The following is a 19,882-nucleotide window of genomic DNA, read 5'->3' on the forward strand; positions in this document are numbered from 1 at the left end:
ATTGTATTTTAACTTTTACTTCGATCAGAGCATCACTCTAAATAGTGTAATTGACTATTGGAAACAACTAAGATTCATTAAAAACTATTAATTTATATTGAACCATTGTCATTTTGTAAAAATTAATCATATGATTACGGTTAAATGAGAATTAATATTGTAGAGTCAAAATGATGACAATTTCACTGGTACAAGGACTAATTTTGAAATCTTATGTTATATTTTTTGTCAATTCCATTGTGATATATATAATATAAAATATTATCTAACTTTTGTCCTAATGGTATATCTCATTTTAAGTTCTTAAGTAAATTTTTGTAGGTCTTTCAATTTAATTTTTATTATTTTGAGGATACAAAATGATATTTATTTTTGAGATATTGAGAGTTCGTCTACAGTAATACCTCTTTTATATTATAGATCTAAAAAGTTTATTTGCCAAGAGATATTGCATAAGAAACTTATATAATACTTACACTTTAATTAATGTTTATTTAATTGCTAATATTTTTAAGACCGATTTTTTTTAAAGTCCATGTTGTTATTTAAGACTAGTAGTCTTAAATCTTATGTAATATAATTTAGAGTGTGTTCTTTTGGGGGAATTTGGGAGAGATGATTTGGGGGAGATGATTTGAATGAATTTGAGTGGATTTGAGGGTAATTTTTTAGTTGTTTTTTTGAGTGGATTTGTGGGTAATTAAGAGTGGATTTGGAAGTAAAGTTTATGAGAATTAGTGTAGGATTTGATTGATGTGATAGATTTTAAAAATTAGTTTAATTGGTAGAAAAGGAAGATGACCAAATTGCCCCTAGTTATAAAAATATTATAAAATGTTATTATATAATGTTATATTTAATTGTAAAAATGTTTATGAAGAGGAAAAAATTATTTGGTTGTTCATGTCTAGGGAAATGTTTGCCAAGTTACCACAATTGACTCCTCTAGTACAAGTTTCTGTACAAATATTGGATTTTGTTCGTGTAATCATTTACCAAGCATCTGTAAACGATTACAGATGTATTTTTTGGTGCATAAGTTTCAAGACTTCAGGATTTTGTTCGTGTAATTGTTTACCAATGAGTTGTAATCGATTACCAAAATACCCCTAATTATTAAAATAATATAAAATGATATTTGTTAATGTTATATTTAATTGTAAATATTTTTATAAAGAATAAAAAATTAAATTTAATTATTAAAATTAATTTTTAAAAAGTAAAAAAATTATAATTTTTGTTACCTTTCGCAATGAGTATATCCGAGATTTGTATGTGTTTACATGAATATTATTTAACTTAACATCATGTTACTGTCTCAGCAACCAAATATCAAATAAGAAAAGTATATCCTCTTGTATAGTTATATATTTGAAAGATTTTGTTTTAACAATATCTAAAAAACATCATGTCAAAATCACTTTTTAAATAAATAATCTAAAATATAATTAAATCACCGAAACCCACTTCTAATCAAAATCAATTGTACAGACTACAACTTTTCCAAACCAACAATGTTCTTCATTGAAATCATAATTAGGGATTTTTCACTGCATCTGTATCCAGTATACTAACACGGGCAAAGATTTTCTCCCAAAAGAAAACTCTAGTAGTATTAGAATCATGAAACGTACTAAAAATAAGTGGTCATTGAAGTCTTCTTCAAGAGTTGGGTCCCCATTTCCCTATCAGCTTCGTCTTCATCATCATCCACCATGGATGCTCGTTGTATCCTTCTCCAACCTCCACCATCCCTATCAGCTTTGTCTTCATCATCATCCATCATGGATGCTCGCTATATCCTTCCAACCTCCACCATCCCTATCAGCTTCGTCTTCATCATCATCCACCATGGATGCTCGCTGTATCGTTCCAACCTCCACCATCATCAAAAACGCATCAGCCTGCAACACGCATCAGCCATGCACGACGGAGGAAGAATGTTGGGGAACCGATTACTGCACACGCATTCTTCAAAGCTGAAACCGAATACAAGAATGTGGAACCGTTGTTCTCTGCAATTTCTTGAGGGAGTACGTTCTTCTCTGCAATTTCTTGAAGGAGTACGTTCTTCTCTGCAATTTCTTGAAGGAGTGGAACTGGATACGCGTGATGGAACCGAATACAACTTCATCTTCATTTTCTTCTTACCACTGTAACAGGTTATCTTACCACTGTAACCGGTTACCAGATTCGTGGAACCGAATACATGCCCATGAACCACCTCTTCTTCAAGTGTTGCTGCTTCAGTAAACTTCATCTTCATGCATCAAGTTGTCCTCAACATCAAGCTACAATCAACCTCGTTCTTCGTCTTGAATGGCTGTGTCAATGGCAGAGAATCTCGCCAGTCAGGGCTAAGAGCGTTGCACAGTGAAAGTGTGAAGTTAACAAAATCACGAGGGCACACACATAATTTGTGAAGAAATCAGCGCAAATCTCCTCGTTTTAGCGGGATGAAAAAAACAACCCCATCTCGCAAATCACATCGTTTCGTCGCTCGCAAATCCGCACAAACGAACACCTTCTCACTCTCAATTCATCGCTCGCATTCACCTCTGAATAGTAAAATCTGTTCAAGCGAACACGATTGCGTTAATGAGATGCTTTTGCAAAATCCAAATTTTAAACTTATGATTTAACCTAATAATATATATAATTATATTATTTACAGAAACCTTTTATGCATTTTTTTCTATTATTTCAAGTGATATTTGGATGAATCTTTAGTCTCCTGTTCTGGATGCTTAGGAAATTTCTACATGAAATTGGTAAAAAGTTTCCTTTTTCTTACAATAGTAGCTTGATAACAGTTTTATTTCTTATAAGCAATATAAGGTTATCTAAATGGGTGTTCACTTTGAGATTTTGAATCACAAATGGTTGAAAACTTCATTAGACAAAAGTTATGAGAACCATGTTATTCTCTTCAACGATAAATAATAAAAATAAAACTATGATCAAATAGCACATTAAAATAAAATATTAAATAAATTAAATTTTTAATAATAATTTTAAATAATGAAGAATAAGAAAAAAAATTCTTAATGTTGAGAATTGTGAGAAGAAAAAGAAGCAATGATGGTAAAGAGTGGAGTTGAAAGATTAATGCTTTGAAAAGGAAAAAAAATAAAAATACAGAGAGAAGAGAGGAAAGAGAAGGAAAATAGTAGGTGGAAAGTACATAAAGAAGAAAGCAATTGTGCAATGCCCTAGCCGTTTGAGGATGATAACGACTCATCTCACTTGTCTCTTTTTTACTGTCAAAAAATTTACAATAATTCTTCCAGATATTTCTCTACAAATACTTAAATTTTTGGTATTCAATGTTTCATCTTCCTACAAATTCATATATTCTTAATTTCATGGTAATTAAGGAATTGGTGGCTTTCAAACTTAAAAATTCACACACAACTTAGGACAAAATTAAAAAGTTAAATAAATAAATAAATAAAAATAGCTTGTGAAAGATTGTTGGGACCAAAGATATTCTTATTTTATTCTCTTTTCATTTACAATTTCTCTCTTACTTCCATTCTATTTTCAAACCCTTTTTCCCAATACTACAATATGTTTCACTGCACCTTTTTTATGTCAAAATTATATATAAAAAATTGATATACACACATCAGAACAGAACTTCTTTTACAGAATCTAAAAATTACTTGAAAGTGCAACAAGTGAGAAATCAAAGAGTCTGTTGACACACTGTAAAAAAAATTCAATTAACCATACACAGAAAATCTTCCTACTTTAAAATGAATGGGATTGTGAAGTTAGCAATTTGACTGTTCTGCTCATTCTTTTGTGCAATTTCCTTTAAACTAGTCCAAGATTTTCTTCTTCTTTTGCTGGACGTACCTGCAGATTTTGCTACTTCTTTGGTAGTTTTAATGGCATTCTTGGACAATAAACTATCTTGCTTTCTCTTCCTTCCTTCTGTCAAGGATACTGTATTTGTACTTGAAGGAAACACATTTATCTCATTGATTTCACCATTACTTACAGTGTCTTTCTCTAATTCAGAAGTTCCACTTGTGAGGAATTTTGATGGAGGTATTGTCTCTAACCTTGATTTATCTTTTGATGGGTAGATTCCTTTTATGTGTCCCTTGGGAGTCCCTCTCCTCAGATTCTGATGCAAACAGAAATGACATTTGTACACTACATTGTTTTGAGTGATGCTACCAGACTTCTTCTTCTTATGCCTGACCTTCGATTTATTCTTCTCAATTCTTACAGTTGAATTAAAGCCAGGTTCAAGAACAGTTTCGCATCTGCAGACCAGTGAACGATTGTTGGGGTTGATAAACACATGTTCACACAAAAATCTTGTGCAATTTCCAAGCATAAACTACTTAAAGATACCTCAGAACATGAATCTGATCAGATATTCAAACAATCTCAAATAAATGTAACTTCAAAATCTTTGAACAGTTTGGAACTATCTCATTCTTTTTTAATTTTCTCAAATTAAATTATTATTAATGAAAGATGACTAAATTCTTCAACAATATACCACACAGATAAGGTAAGTAAGCAGCAGATCACTCTGTAACCTAAAAGCATTAAAACTTCTGACGAACAAAACAGCATAGAGAAGAAGTACAGAAAAAACCCTCTGCAAACATTACATAGTTCTCACAAATTAAATAGTTAATAAGAAAGTTGAAACATGTTATTTATGGAATTCTGTTACTATTCACCAATTAGAATTGCTGATATAACATATGAAAGTGGCTAATAAACATAACACTTTTGCTATTTTTGATCAGATAATAAACAATAAATTGACCACATTGTTCAGCATTATTATTCAAAGTGTCGCAGCAAGATTAATTCAGCAAATTCAGTTCGTCACCAGTGGTTAAACCCATTAAATTTACTTATTGAAGAGAGAACTTCTGAACCGAAACTACATAGAAGGGCAAAGATAAAAGTAAGCAAAATTGAAATAGGGACTGAGCAAACCAGACCTTTGACAAGTTATTAGAGAAGAATCAGGAGGTATCCCGTTGGCTTCTCCAAAAGTGGCGAATTGGTGTCCGTAGAAGGCACCCAAAGACGGTATGAGAGGGTCGCTGGTGGAGGCCCATACGGCTAGGTTCTTTAAGTGATCAAATCTCAATTTGGACTTGGTGTTAGTGGTTGCCTTGGTTTGTATTTTTCCAGTGGCTTCTTCTCTCAATGATATTGGAGCATGAGACACAGACTCCACTTTTTTCGCTCCTCCTTTCTTGCCCATGGGTTTCGTTTGTGGTTATGGGGAATTTCTTCAAACACCTGCTATGCACAAACAAACTCGCACAGAATATAATATGGTACTCTGATTCCAATCTATTTAAAAGAAACTGCATTGACCTGAAATTAAATAGCGTCTGTCTGGTGCAGAGTTTTTTTATTTATTATTATTACTAAACAGTTTCCTCCGCCAATTTGAATCTTTCAGTTGGGTTAACAGTAGTGATCCACTGAGGCCCAAAATTGTCTTGTACTCCTTTACAAGCCCAATTTTGGTGGATTTGGGAGATTCAATTATTGCACAAATTCTATCTAAGTTTATTGATATATTTTAACTTTATATTATAAAATATTTTTTAAATGTGTAAATTTTTTAACACTTTTAAAAAGTATCTCAAAACTACTTTTTGGAGTGTTAAAAATTTTCATTCTAGAAAGTAATTTTTAGAAACCAATATTTTAGGAGAGACTGAGACAATTGCTTTCGTTTTTATCATGAAGTAATAAATAGCATATTTAATTTAAGAGTTAAATAAGTTATATATTTAAGGGAATATTCTATTTGGTATATGATATTGATTCTATTAAAAGAAAATCTGAATTTCTTTCAAAAATTGCATTATAATAATTTATTGTTAAAAAAATGACTAGATATAATCATTTAGAATAAAATGGTGTATAGTAAAATAAAAATACATACGCTTCAAAATAAGAAATTCATCATCAACAAATTTTAAAAAATTCATATAATTTAAATTAATTCAATTTCAGTCCTCTCAAACAGCTTTTAAAATTAAATTTAATGATAATTCATTTCAATTCGCACATTTTGCCCCTTATTAATAATCTTTATTATCTCTGAATAATTATGCTTTTCTATTAACTGTAATAGTACATCTTTTCTAGCTGTAGTGAACATTATACTTTGGTGATCTTAGGCATCAAAATATTGGTCAAAGAAACCCAATAGACTCATAAAAAACAACTCCACCGTGGTTTGAAGTGATTTACCGATTTCTTTTATGCTATATATATAAATTATTGTACGTGAACTCAGTCACTTTAAAAAATAGTAAGACTATTTTTAACCCATTCAAATCACTTCAAAACATTGGTAAGACAGTTTTCAACCCATTCTCAAGTGCATGTTGGTTTTGCTGAACCAATATTTTGATACTTTCAATATTAACTTTAAGCAGAGTTTATGACACTGAGAAAGAGAATAATATAGCACCTTTCAACATAAAGCAAAACTGAATGGAAAACAGTTCAACCAAGATCCTACACTATCATAAATTACACACTAATGATGTTGCATCTGAGTCCTTTACAATCATTGCTAAGCTGCTCCCTCCAAGTTTTCTTGAAGTAAATCATTCAGTCGCTCCTTGAGTATGTTGAGTAAAAAGGTAATTATTTTTCTTGAGTAAGCAAGGAAAATCTTTATCACTGATACAGTTTGATCAAAAGATGGCATGGCAGAAAGGTACAATTTCTGTAAAAAACGATGTGAAGATAGATCTGTGAAATACCAACAGGTAATAATGAAAATAAACTAAAAGGATGTAATGTAGGTTCATCTTTACCTGCATGTATGGTATTGCAGATTTTAGGAATTTGACAAGAAGTGATAATAAAGTTTTCTTGAACACATGGTAGGCCTCAAGAGTTCTAGCAGTTAGAAAATCAAAGAGAGGCTTTACATTTGGTATGCTTTCCTCCTTCAGCTAAAAGAAGCAGAAGACAAAAGCAATGAACTTAGATGCTGGTTAGATGCTAAAAACAATGAACTTCAGCTAAAAGTTTATACATACAAAACAATCACAAGCAAGTCCTGGTTACAAAATGTTAACTTAGATGCCCAATTTTCTTTTCACTAAAAAATAGAATTTCATCATACAGGTAATCGGCATCATTAAAGTTTGCTTCTAAAAATCAACATTACTATGATGGAACTCCAAATCTGATAGCAAAACAACACTAAAAGAAGATAAAGAAATGCAACTAAGTTTTGTCAAAATCATTATTCAAATTATACACATTCTTTTCTTTTCCATCATTGAAACATATGAACAAAAGATATCAGAATTTATACCTGATCATTGGTGCCACACTGGCCTATATCAGACTTGTCCTGCAACTATATAATGGAAGAAGGCTTTGATAATGTAACTATAGATGATTACCAAAAATAATAATTGAATAGCTATAGGGAAAAACAAAGAAGGCTTACCTGAATAGAGTCAACCCTATCCTTCAAAGATGCAATTTCTTTTTCAAAAGTCTCCTTATTTCGCAATTCATGCTCCCTGTTCTCAATGCTGGATTCTTTCTTATTGTAAAAGGAAGATTAGTTATCAGAATCACAGACAAAAATAAGCATCCATTCACATAGTTTTTCATTGGAGTTTCAATATCAACAAAAGTAACATTTTCAAGGAACAAAGGACCACGATCACTTTGTATGGAATCCTTAATTGTTGGTACCTAAAATGTCATCGTGTAACTAAAACTAAACCAACATTACATTTGAAATGAAATAATCTTATAAAAATCTCATTCACCTAATAGTGAAACCCTTGACTTGAGTTGATCTAGCTGACGTTGTTTGTGTAGTGCAAACATGATGAACAAGAAGATGAGTAGAGTGAAGAAGAAGAAGAGTTTTGAGTTCACCATTGAAGGCTTCATTTGAAGGACTCAGTGACAGTGATAGAGCAACCGTTTCAAATTAAATTCCAGAACTTTTCAAATTCCTATAGCTTCTAATAGTTATAATTCTCAAACGTGCTTATAAAGTTGTCAGAACGGTCACTGGCCAGACCCGTCCCGTCCACTACCAGTGAACCAATCCAATCTGTTTCTTTTATTAGCGAGGCAGAAAAATTTAAATTTAGCCTGACCCACGAGATTGGTGGATAAACGGGTTGGTTCACTAAATCACTTAATTACAATTTTTTTTAAATAAAAAAATTTACAAACTTTCTATAATTCAAATATAAATAAATTTCACTCTCAACATGTGTTTAATTAATTATGAAAATAAAGAATTTAAATAATTTTTTGAAGCAAAAAAATAATAATAAATATTTTTTACAAAATTAAAATTAAATTTTAATAAAATAAAATTATGTAGGTAGGTGGGTGGACCAACCTGACTCACCACATGAACTAAGTTTAAATAAGCGGGGTTGAAATATAATCTCATAAAAAAAATACAATTTTTTCAAATCCAACCTAGCTTGAATCAGTGGTGGGCTCATTTTGACAGCTCTGCATGCTTAGGAAGTTAAATCTTTTTTTTATTATAAAAAATCAATAAAAGAAATTTTATTGGAAATATGACCAAATTTAAAATAAAAAATTATGAAATATTAATACATTTATATAAGTTTACATTGCAAAATAATTATTGATAAAAAAATTAGTTCAATTTGGATGCTAGTTGCACATCAATTTAAAAATAAGCAATAAGAAAAATAATGGTAATTTATAATTATTTTCGTTAGTTTAGTTTGTAATTTATAATTTATTTAATCTTCTTTCATTCCTATTTTGTAATTTGTAATTTAATTATAATATAATTTTTAACTTATTTAATTATTAATCTTTATATTTAATACATTTAATTACTTTCTTCACTTTATTCTTGTCTTGTGCGTAGTTAAAATTAAAAAAGTATATTAAAAGTTGGAAGTAAATCATGTTTATAGAAACTTTGTCACCTACAAAAAGTTATGCAGATGAAATAAGTTATGCAGATGAAATAATGGTAATAGAAAATATATAGCATGAGACCATTTTAAGGTTAAAAATAATACATATACGTTGTTTTATACTTAGGTCCAACCTTTGCTAAAAGCAGATTTTTAGTTACATGTTATAATATTTTTTTTTTCAGATAAGTTGTTTTACAATCAATCATAAATATATTTACAATCATAAATAATACATAAATATAAGTTACATGTTATAATATTTAATATCATAAAATATATTTAAAACATTAAATAAATTAACAAAAATTATTTTAAAAAATTAAATTCACACATTTTTAAAATTGGAAAAATAAGTTAAATTAAAGTTTCAAAAATTAACTAATTTCAACATTTAAGAGCGTAAAAATACATTTGACTCTTAATTAAATTATTATAAAGTTATTAAAAGTTTAAACCAGTAAATTTTTATATTTGATTAATATTTAAATTGAAAAATATATCAGAGAAAAATATATAATTTTAATATATGGAAATTAACATAATTGACCTCAAATGACTGAAAAAATTGTTTCATGTGTAATTGGGGGTATCCATGGTGGACTGATTGAACAATTGAACATATTTAGTTTGGGGGTGTTACTCCCTTCACCACCACATTTTCTCTCTCCACTTCCTCAATTCTATTACATATTTTTTGAATTATAAAACTAACCTTTTATAATTACAAAAATAACCTTTTTACTTTTTAATCCTAAATATATTCACAAAAAAAATCTAAATATATACTAATAACAATAAAGATCCTCAAAAATACATTATTAAAATACATCAAAATATATTCAAAAATGATATATAAAAAAATATAAATTATATTATTTAAATATCTTCAAAACTAATATAAAAAAAATTGTAAAATATAAACGGTATAATCTTTAAACGGATGTGAGCATCCGTTTAAAGATTATACCGTTTATATTTTAGGGTTTTATTACGCACCTTCACGGCTCTGAAGCTCTCACGCTTCTGAATCAGCACCTTAAAGCACTACCACACTGATGGTTGAAGATGAATTGCTTTTCTCACTTTCAATCTTACTAAACACAAACTCCACCACACTCTCACGTCACAATTCTATAAAAGAAAAGAAGAAGTGGAACATGAGAGACAACCCAAGGGTAGTGAAACCTAAGAGACAACCTGGGAAAAATAATAAAGAGAAAGAGGAAATAATGATAAAGAGAATGAATGTCCACGTGAGATTTTAAATAATATTAACTCTAAAATTTTAATAAGAGTAAAATAGAAATGAAAAAAGTAAAGAAAAAGGTAAAAGAGAAATGTGGTGGTGGAGGAAGCAAGTTGGGGTGGTGGAGGGAGTAACACCCTTAGTTTGGGCCTTGTCATGTGTATTGGACTTAAAAAGGGCCATTATCAGAAACGGGTTCAAATTCATTCGGGTTACCCGCAATAATTCGTTAATAAGAATGAAAAGATTTTAGAACTAGGGCTTTACTAGTTTTATCTTCTGAATCCACAGCCTCAGCCAGCGCCAGCGCCACCGCGAGGCTTGGACAGAATCGGAGCAACCATAGCAGCAATCATGTAAGTGCAAAGCCATAACTTCAACTTTGATGTTTCAATTCCACTTGTGTCGATATTATTGTTAGGGTAAATATTTAGAACGATGGTGTGCCGATTTCCTTTGATGCTATAATCATTGTATGTTTAAACATTTTCGAATGCTATAATTGAGATTAGGATGATGATAATAAGGTTATATGTATACTGTGGGAACGTAGATATTTTTTCTCTATTACCGAGTAATATGAAAAGCAATACTTTGCTACTGGTGCCCGCAATATCTGTGGGTTTTTACGGTTATTCTAAAAAATAGAGTGTTTTTGGGATTGGTTTTATTGGGTGATGATTGTTTACCGACTGATAGTTTCTATTGTATATGTAGTGGTTTAATATATGTTGATTTTGTTGCATATCTTATTGGCTCTATTTAACTGGTGAGTTTTCTGTGATGATATTAGTAGTGATGAGTTTTCTGTGATGATATTAATAAGGGCTAACAATATTTATATCTCAACATCCCATCTGGGGAAGTTAACACCATAACATGAAATAATTACAGATCATAACTCTCTTAGACTCAATAATGATTACACAGATACTGGAATTTTTATGACTAATTAATCTGGTTTGAGACAAAATCTGAGTACACACAGGGTTTCCGCTAACAGGAGTCTCCTTTTTCAACGAAACGCTGCTTTCCCTCTGATAACTTCCTAAACAACATATGCCATGTAATGCCAAACAATAACTGCCACCTATTGATAGTAACTGCTGCATGTAAAAGACAACTTATTAATAAAACATAATTTATAATTTTGTTAATGTCTATGCTGCAATACAAATAGATCAACTCTATTTCTTTTTTCTGACATAAACCTTCAATGCCTTTGAGGCCATCTCCCTCAACAGGCCCATTTTTTACCTATAAGAGTCACAATGATTTCATGGTTTTAAATGGATAAAGGTCCAAAATTTTCATTGCACAACATCCTATGTAAATATAAATAAAACAAGGATGTCCTAAGTTAGTTATTCAGCTATTGTTAGTTCATAACTGTTTGGTAGTTATCCATAAATAAGGTAGGTTGTTGTATTCTGGGCAGCTGAATCTAGATCGAATTCTAATTACAGAAGTTCAGTGCACATATTCTTTGACCACACATGTCTCCCCTTTCTCTTAAACCTCCCCATTCTGTTTTGTCCACTCTTCCCCTCCTCTTTCCCTGTCTTTCTATTTCTTGCTACCCCTCTCTGTTTCTTTCATCTATCTCACCCAAATTCCATATCACAATGGTAATAAAGAAAGCTAAATCCGACTTGTACCTCTAATACCAAATCACATGAAAAAGAAAAATCATCTACATTAATGGCTTCTGCTTTCAATTATGAAAGAAATTAGAATGATAACTATGAACATCATTATGTATAAGTAACTTCATTAATTTGAATAATATCACATAAATCACCATAAATATTAATTATCACTAGTGTATATCATTATTAGCTCAGTCCAAGCTAATTTTACAATGCATCACACATGACCGTATACGAAACAGCACTATAGGACGAAACGTAATAAAAAGCTAAAGATGTTAGAAGTCAATATCACCTTCAACAATTTCAAATCTTTTTGTAGCTCAGGGGTGATGGTCTGGGTCGGCATATTGAACCTCACACAGATTCAACAACAAGATCATTCCCTTTCACACTCAAATTAAAGAAGAAACCATAAGATGATGGTATAAATGCTTATAAATCGTTTGTTATTTGTTTGACTTAAAAAAAAAGGTTACAACAACAACATTGAGCTAAGGTGTTTAAAAATGAAAAGACAAATCTCCAAAGAATAAACTTCAGCACAGAGATGCAACAGTATTTTTAGCTGTGTGCAACAGTATTTGATATACTCTTATTGTTTCTGATCTTGGTGGTTTACTTTTTTTTTTCTAGTGAAGTGCGCCTTTATTCTGAAACACAATGAGATTGGAAAAATGCTGGTTTTGCTCTTCGACTGTATATCCTGGACATGGAATCCAGTTTGTTCGGAATGATGCAAAGGTAAAATGAAGACCACTCTTTATTTAGGATTTGACTCTTAAGAGTATTCTACTATTGTTTATTCATTCTCTTGTGCAACAGTATTTTATATCTTATTGATTGGTCTTGTTTGATTAGATGAGATTACCTGTTTCTGTTTTGCAGATTTTTCGGTTTTGTCGATCGAAATGCCACAAAAACTTTAAAATGAAGAGAAATCCCCGCAAGGTAAAATGGACCAAGGCATACCGTAGAGTCCATGGAAAGGATATGACACAGGTAATTTGTCTGCATAGGTACCTTTTAATTTAATTGCTTTGTTATAGAAAAACTTAACAGCTGTTGTGTTTTGTTTTAGGACTCGACCTTTGAGTTTGAGAGAAAGCGAAACAGGCCTGAAAGATATGACAGGAATGTTGCGGAGAATGTCCTTAAGGCTATTCCAAAGATTGATAAGATCAGAGTCACCAGGGAGGAAAGACACCATAAGAATAGGTCCTCTTTCATTCCTATTTATTTATATTGGAAAGGCTTACAAAGTATTTTCTTTGGTCTTTTGTTGATATTGTGTAAAAACTTGAATAGGATGAAAGGCAAAAAGGAAAAGCTGCTGAAGGAGGCAGTGAGAGAGTTGGAGCAGGGCATCAGTTTGGTCAAAGCTCCTTCAGTGCTTCAACAGGATCCGTCTCTTACCTTGCCAAAGATCAAGGTTTCTCAACCGCAATCAGAGGAGAATCGTGCCATGGAAGAGTAGTTTTATCAATGTTTCATTTAGTTTTAATGTGTTGTTAGATTAGTTCCCCACAAGGTCCTGATAAGTTTCCTTGTGATTTTGGTACATGATTTTTATAAAAAGTTATGGTGTGGGTCTTAGACGAAGGTATTCTGAGATAACATTTTTTATTAAGTTTGAAAATTAAGTATTTTTCTCATTTTTGTTACTCACAACATATGTCCATTGAAAAACTTTTTTTAATGTAAAATTAGTTAATTGCGTTTCAAATTTTATTAAATTTTTTTTTTGTAATATTTTTTTAATTTTTGCATATTAATATATGTATTATTTATTATTTTATTTATGTTTTAACTATTATTTAAGATACTTAAATTTAAATTAAGTTCATTGGATTAATTTTTTATAATTATTTTGAAAAGATAAGAGATGTTATTTTTTATGTATTTTAAAAATTAAAATGTTTATAATTTTTTTAAAAAGTTAAATATATTTTTATTTTTTAAATTTGTGAAATTGAATTTTGTTATTATAATAAATGTATCACGAGATAACGTGAATATACATATATGCACATTTTTAATATCAGGTCATTTGGTGATGAATATTACTTTTGACTTTTAAAATTTAAGAAGAAAAGAAATTCTAATTTTATAAGAAATTTTAGATGCTAAATACATACTTCTTTTTTAAATTTTAAATATAAAGAGATATTGATATTAGTTTTGAAGATGGAGTTAAAATAATGAATACAAAATATCTATTTTTAAATTAATATGGGTCAATTATATTTAATAAATTAAATTAATTCTATAGAATTAAATTTCTTCAAATAAAATCTTACAGCCAAGTGTTTTTGTTAAAAAAAAAGTGAGAGAAGTTCTGCTAAACAGTCTTGCTTTCTTTCACTAGTTGGTTTTTAATAAAAATATTATTTTTAATTTGATATTTTAAAAGTTTAAGATAGCCCTCTTTTTCTAATTATATTTTTAATGTAATACCTCAAAAGGGATATCACATGTTTACAAAAAATTTTCAAAACTCAACTATGATACTACTTTGAAATATAATTTAAATAAAAAAATTTATTTATTATAACTGAATTTTAAAAAATTTCATAATATAGCTACAAAGTGTTGATAGAATTTTATTACAAAAGTATTAATATTAAAATTAAAGTTTCATAGTTCTTTTATGTAACAACATGATTTATAAAAGTAAAAGATAATGCATATTTAGTAAAGGATTGAAAATAAAAGATGTCTAACATGATTTATAAAAGAAAAATAGAAATTGTTACAATGCTTCAACATCTCAAATACCAATGGTTAATTAGTGTTGAAAACATTTTCAAATAAATTCATCAAATTTAGAGAAGATAGACATAATTTGAATATGGTTAGATTTATAATTCATACAAATTAATAACTATCATAAGCAATAAACTATTTTAAATAGAGTATTTCCACATTCCTTACTTGAATAGAAAATCGAAAACATACATAAAGAATTGACCATTAAAAATAATTAATGAATCAATCTGGATTGATCTATAATCTTAGTACACTTAGGGGTTCCTTCTTGATTTTCTCTCTTAACCGGGATAAAGAGAAAAAAATAAAAATAATAAACATGTTTATGGACTAAACAAATTAAATTATTGCTAGTCTTTACATAATAAACATTTCCTAACATATATGTCCTTAGCCACATTTACTTAATTACATCATTTTATAATAGATTAATAAAATATAATAATCATAACATATTTAATGATTTATTATATATATATATATATATTTATATAAATGATTTAGAAGTGATTTGTTATTTTTTTTTCACGTAGGAGTAGTTCTTTATGAACCTAATGAGAGTTACTCCCACCACCACACAGGGTTTCTTATAGTTTCTTAATTTTTTTTAATTCTAAAAATATTATTTTTACTTTTATCCTTTACCTTTTTTAACTTTTATTTAAAACCTTAATTTTTCATTCTTATTCACTCAGCTGCATACCATACCACTCCCACCACAGTCTTACTTTCTCTTTTCCTCTTTTATTATCCTTTTCTTCTTTTTCTAATTTTCCATCTTTATCTTTTTCCAATTTCCTATCTTTATCTTTTTCCAATTTCCTATTTTTGTCAAGATTCTTTATGAACACGTGTTGTCTGTGTGTTGGGTGTTGTGCGTGTGTTGGGTGTCGCTATGTGTCTCTATTCTGTGTTAAATGAAGAAGAAGAGAAACGTGAAAGGCGACAGCAGATATGAGATATCCGTAGAACACTTAAACATATGTCGATATCCGCCGACGGATTCCGAGATCCGTTTAAGTGTTCTACGGATACTCCATATCCGTTTAAGGGTATTGGACTCTGTATTCATAATATCACAGTTAGAGAAGAGAAGAAACAAGAGAAATCAGATTTCCGTGGAAGTGTTAGGTGAAGGTAAATATATTTTAACCACCATAAATTAAATATTTAGAGGGGCAAAAGAGAAATAAGGAAGTGTAGGGAGCTGGTGGAGGGAGTGACACTCACCTAAAGTCAATGTGGTGGTGCTAATGGGTGTGGAGACATTGGGCCTGATTTGTCTTGCTGCCCTTTCATTTTAGTTTTCCTGCACCCCTATCTTCCAATTACACCATGTTAACCCCACATCCCTTATGTTTATGGACTTGTTTTTTCTTTTACTTTGCGAACCTCCCAATTGTATTAACCTCCACCCCTTGTGTGTGTTTTAAAGTGCAGAGCCATGATTTCAAATTTGATGTTTGAATTCCAATCTTGTGGATATTATTGTTAGGGTAAATATATAAGACGATGCTGTGTCGATTTGCTTTGATGCTATAATCATTGTATGTTTAAAGATTTTGGAATGTTATAATTGAGATTAGGACGATGATTAGTAGGATAATAAGATTATATGTATACTGTGGGAACGTAGATACTTTTCCTCTGGTTTTAACCTTCTACTGCGTAGAGGGGTAGCCATTAGAGAAGCTCAAAGAGTGCAATGTTACACTTCTGCGGATTTTATTTCAGACTTTAATGCAATGCACATTTTATTTTATTTTTGTTTTGTTCTTCTGTTCAAATTTCCAGATTCTTGTTATTTTCTGTGTTTTATGGGTTCCATTCATCTTTCTGGATTTTTCGTAATTCCAATTTTAGAATTTTTTTGCTTTAATATTTTTGCCCAATATTACTTTGATTCTGATGTGTCTTAAATTCTTGAATTTTATTTAATAAATTAAAATTAATTTTATTGAATTAAATTTCTTCCAATAAAGTCTTACATGCTTGTTTTTTGTGAAAAAAAATAAGAGAAATTTTGCTAAACACTCTCGTGGTCATTCTTCAATAGTTGGTTTTATTTTATTTTTTATTTTATGTAAATCTGTTATTTTCGTTTTTTTTTTATAATTCTATAAACCATTTTTGTTTCGAGAGCTTTGAAGTTTTGTTCTATTTTGTTTTTGTTTCATTCCAATTATATTTTCCTATTTAAAATTTTATATTTATTTATTTTGTTCCATTTAATATTAATATTAATATTAATTTATTGTTTCATTCATTAATAATATTTTTTTTTTTATATTTCAGCGTCGTGTGAGGGTGTTATGGAAAAAACCTCCAATAAAATAAGAGTTTTTCTTCTGATGTGAAATTTAGTTACATTGATTGAATGTTTTATTTATATTTATGTATTTTTTTTTAGTTCAAGTGTTACCAATTTACGAAATTATTAAAATTATAATTTGTAAGTAAGTGTAGTCTGAATCTTGAACTTTACCTAGCTTTATTTTAAAATTTGTAATAGTTGTATTTTACAATTAGAGTTGAATGATTATTTTTTATTGAATAATAAAATAAATATATATCATAAAAGCAGATCAAACTGCAATTAATTTTTCTAATAAATGCAGATAATAAAGACACCTGGTGGCCATCCAAATTTCCCAAAAACAAGTTAAAATGAAGAATCACATGGTCCAATAAATATTTATTAAAGGTTTATAGGTTAAATTCATGAATAACAAAATAATCCTTATCTTTAGTAATATATACATATATAACATATGCTATGGAAAAAGAATCAATTTGGACACCGCTGTTACCGAGGAGTGACCAAAGAGGGTGAAGCTTTTTCAACATTAATTCAAATTTTATGGAACTAAAGAAAAGAAACACCCTAATGTGTAATAAATATTTCAATATTAATTCACAATGAATGAAATTTTCACATATATTACCACTACTTTTAATTATAAGGAAAAAAAAGAAATACTTTTATACAAGTTAAGGTTTCTTCAAATATATCAAATAATATAATAAAAATATTTTTTTAATTAGTATAATTTTACTAAAACAAAGTTAAACCAAGTAATTCATTACGTTCTTTCAATTCATATTTTAGAAGCATTGTATCAATTTCCATTTTTCTTTTATAAATCATGTTATATCTTTTATTTCCAATCCTTTATATATTGTCCAAAAGATCTACAGGGAAATGGAAATACCATCTGTAACGTCTCGGTAACTTACAGGGACACCCATCCCTAAATTGCTCCAAGCCAAGCACGCTTAACCATGGAATTTTTATGGGTCAGGCTATCGAAAAGCAAATACATTTGATGATATGAGTAGCCAAATCAATCCCTTTAAGCTATCCTTCAACTGTATAGTCCCATACCTATACAGTCTCTAGATCCCTCTCATTCCGGTATATGTTCGATTCATCCATGTGTCCCTTCCACCGGAAGCCAGGAGCCGCTCCTTGTCAGTGCCCCTTGCACCATGCCTCTTGCACGGGCGTCACTCCCCGCCCTCTTGTCAGTGCCCGGATGTCACATGCCCACCAACTTCCGCTTGGTTCGTCCTCGAACCACACCGTACTGGGAGAGGCTAGGCTCTGATACCATCTGTAACGTCCCGGCAACTTACAGGGACCATTGACTGCCCCCACAAATCACCACCAGGCTTTCCAGTGTGCTTTGTCCTCACTCGCACACTTTCCGGGAAAACTTCCTAGAAGGTCACCTATCCCTAAATTAAGAGGATTGAAAATCCTCTATTAATAATATTAAGAGGATTGAAAATCGGGTACTATCTTTTTTTTGTTTTAAAAGATCTGTATCAATACGAAGCAACACCTACTTTTTTTATTCATTTGATATATATCCTTAAATTTTAGTTGAGACATTGAACAAAATAACTAAAGCTATCAAAATGGGTAATCCGATCCGACCCAACTCAACTCACCACAGGTTGGTCACTTAGTAAGTCAACTCAACCCGACTCATTTATTAGCAAGCCGAAAAAATTTGAACTCGACCTGACCCACAACGAGTTGGTGGGTTAAACGGGTTGGCTCATTGGCTCACTTAACTTTTCTTCACCCTCTTCTTTTGAGATTTTTATAACATGTTACTTTGATCGATCAAATTGAAACAGTAATAATTGGACCAATTGATATAAAAAAATGAAACAAAAAGAACTCTATTGTTATATATTCTAAGCTATCAAACATAATTTTTTTTCAATTTAGTTTAATGAGACATACACAACCGTTTGACCAAGAAACTACATATAGCCGTTAACAAAAATATACACTAAAGGGAAACTTTTGGATAGACAACAGTACAATGCAACACGAAAAACTCTATTGCGAAGTAAAGATTGTGCATTTTGAATAATTAATTTAATTAATTTGATTTCAACAAAAAAAATAAGGATTTGAATAATTAATTTAATTAATTTGATTTCAATAAAAAGAAATAGGTGGGTTGGTAAGCCAACCCGGGTGAGCCGGGTTAAAATTGGCTCGCATCAAAATTTTCATATTTTTTTCAATCCAACCCAGTTCAAACCCATGATGAGCCGAATTAGTTCACATATTTCAACCCATTTTGACGAGATTAAAAATAATCAATTCTAAGTTAATTCAGGAGATTTGTCGTGGAAATAAATTCAAACACACAACAAATAACCAAACACATAATTTAATTAAGAATTACATTATATATATATATTTATTTATTTATTGTTGCACAGGTTAACTTTTGAGTTTATAACAAAAATTGTATAGGAAAATTCATGGTGATTATTTAATTTTAATAGAGTTTTAATAAGTTGAACCGTGGATTGGTCTTCTATTAAGAACTTTGCTATCATGTTTTTATTTTTCTTTTATTGGGTTGATTTGTTCATGTACAACTTTTTTATAACTTAAAAGGTATTCTGTATTCTGTCAAGAGAACAGAGTTTATTTTAATCTGTCCAATCATACAAAACTTGTTGCTTGATGTTGATTTGTAATTTTTTCTTGCCGACATTATGATGTAATACAAAGATTTTGTTTTATGCTTAAGGGAAATTTAGGGTGTCGAAAGAAGCATTGGAATTTGTAAGTGTCATTTTCTTGAATTAAATCAAACGCAGGTCTCGTTAAGAAGAAAAATGACTCTTCACCAAACTTCAAAGAAACAACAAAAATCCTAACAAAGCACTCCACATATATAGTTGTTTCAAAATTGCCTTTCAAAACAAGACATTTATTATTTTGA

General features: G+C 29.9%; 3 protein-coding genes across 4 annotated transcripts; 1 reads left to right on the plus strand and 2 right to left on the minus strand.

Annotated features, from left to right (window-relative positions):
* Positions 1-3,483: 3,483 nt before the first annotated feature.
* On the minus strand, positions 3,484-5,367 carry LOC108333495 (uncharacterized). The gene is made up of 2 exons (XM_017568959.2): positions 4,977-5,367; positions 3,484-4,277 (listed from the first exon to the last, which is right to left on the minus strand). The coding sequence occupies exons 1-2, from the start codon at positions 5,243-5,245 to the stop codon at positions 3,749-3,751; spliced, it is 798 nt and encodes a 265-aa protein (XP_017424448.1). The 5' UTR covers positions 5,246-5,367; the 3' UTR covers positions 3,484-3,748.
* Positions 5,368-6,459: 1,092 nt separating this feature from the next.
* Positions 6,460-8,016, minus strand: LOC108333673 (uncharacterized). The gene is made up of 5 exons (XM_017569149.1): positions 7,806-8,016; positions 7,475-7,569; positions 7,337-7,381; positions 6,828-6,968; positions 6,460-6,736 (listed from the first exon to the last, which is right to left on the minus strand). The coding sequence occupies exons 1-5, from the start codon at positions 7,930-7,932 to the stop codon at positions 6,581-6,583; spliced, it is 564 nt and encodes a 187-aa protein (XP_017424638.1). The 5' UTR covers positions 7,933-8,016; the 3' UTR covers positions 6,460-6,580.
* A 2,414-nt stretch (positions 8,017-10,430) lies between these two features.
* On the plus strand, positions 10,431-13,523 carry LOC108332527 (probable ribosome biogenesis protein RLP24). Of its 2 annotated transcripts, none has more exons than XM_017567826.2 (5): positions 10,431-10,562; positions 12,492-12,599; positions 12,744-12,857; positions 12,937-13,073; positions 13,164-13,523. In XM_017567826.2, the coding sequence occupies exons 2-5, from the start codon at positions 12,519-12,521 to the stop codon at positions 13,330-13,332; spliced, it is 501 nt and encodes a 166-aa protein (XP_017423315.1). In that variant the 5' UTR covers positions 10,431-10,562; positions 12,492-12,518; the 3' UTR covers positions 13,333-13,523. The 2 variants fall into 2 exon arrangements, with proteins under 2 accessions (XP_017423315.1, XP_052726804.1); XM_052870844.1 differs by lacking the exon at positions 10,431-10,562 and adding an exon at positions 12,182-12,280.
* Positions 13,524-19,882: the final 6,359 nt, after the last annotated feature.

This window comes from Vigna angularis, chromosome 11, assembly GCF_016808095.1.
Source record: "Vigna angularis cultivar LongXiaoDou No.4 chromosome 11, ASM1680809v1, whole genome shotgun sequence".
NCBI classification, from domain to species: domain Eukaryota; kingdom Viridiplantae; phylum Streptophyta; class Magnoliopsida; order Fabales; family Fabaceae; genus Vigna; species Vigna angularis.

What these genes read in the sequence shown, in the direction of transcription:
- LOC108333495 (XM_017568959.2), bottom strand. Translation starts at nt 5,245, where the DNA reads ATGGGCAAGAAAGGAGGAGCGAAAAAAGTGGAGTCTGTGTCTCATGCT. An exon ending in TCTCTAATAACTTGTCAAAG is followed by an intron (nt 4,278 to 4,976) that starts GTCTGGTTTGCT and finishes ACTGGTCTGCAG; the next exon opens with ATGCGAAACTGTTCTTGAAC.
- LOC108333673 (XM_017569149.1), bottom strand. Translation starts at nt 7,932, where the DNA reads ATGAAGCCTTCAATGGTGAACTCAAAACTCTTCTTCTTCTTCACTCTA. An exon ending in GTCAAGGGTTTCACTATTAG is followed by an intron (nt 7,570 to 7,805) that starts GTGAATGAGATT and finishes ACAATAAGAAAG; the next exon opens with AATCCAGCATTGAGAACAGG. An exon ending in AGTGTGGCACCAATGATCAG is followed by an intron (nt 6,969 to 7,336) that starts GTATAAATTCTG and finishes TGCTTCTTTTAG; the next exon opens with CTGAAGGAGGAAAGCATACC.
- LOC108332527 (XM_017567826.2), top strand. Translation starts at nt 12,519, where the DNA reads ATGAGATTGGAAAAATGCTGGTTTTGCTCTTCGACTGTATATCCTGGA. An exon ending in TTGTTCGGAATGATGCAAAG is followed by an intron (nt 12,600 to 12,743) that starts GTAAAATGAAGA and finishes TCTGTTTTGCAG; the next exon opens with ATTTTTCGGTTTTGTCGATC. An exon ending in GAAAGACACCATAAGAATAG is followed by an intron (nt 13,074 to 13,163) that starts GTCCTCTTTCAT and finishes AAACTTGAATAG; the next exon opens with GATGAAAGGCAAAAAGGAAA.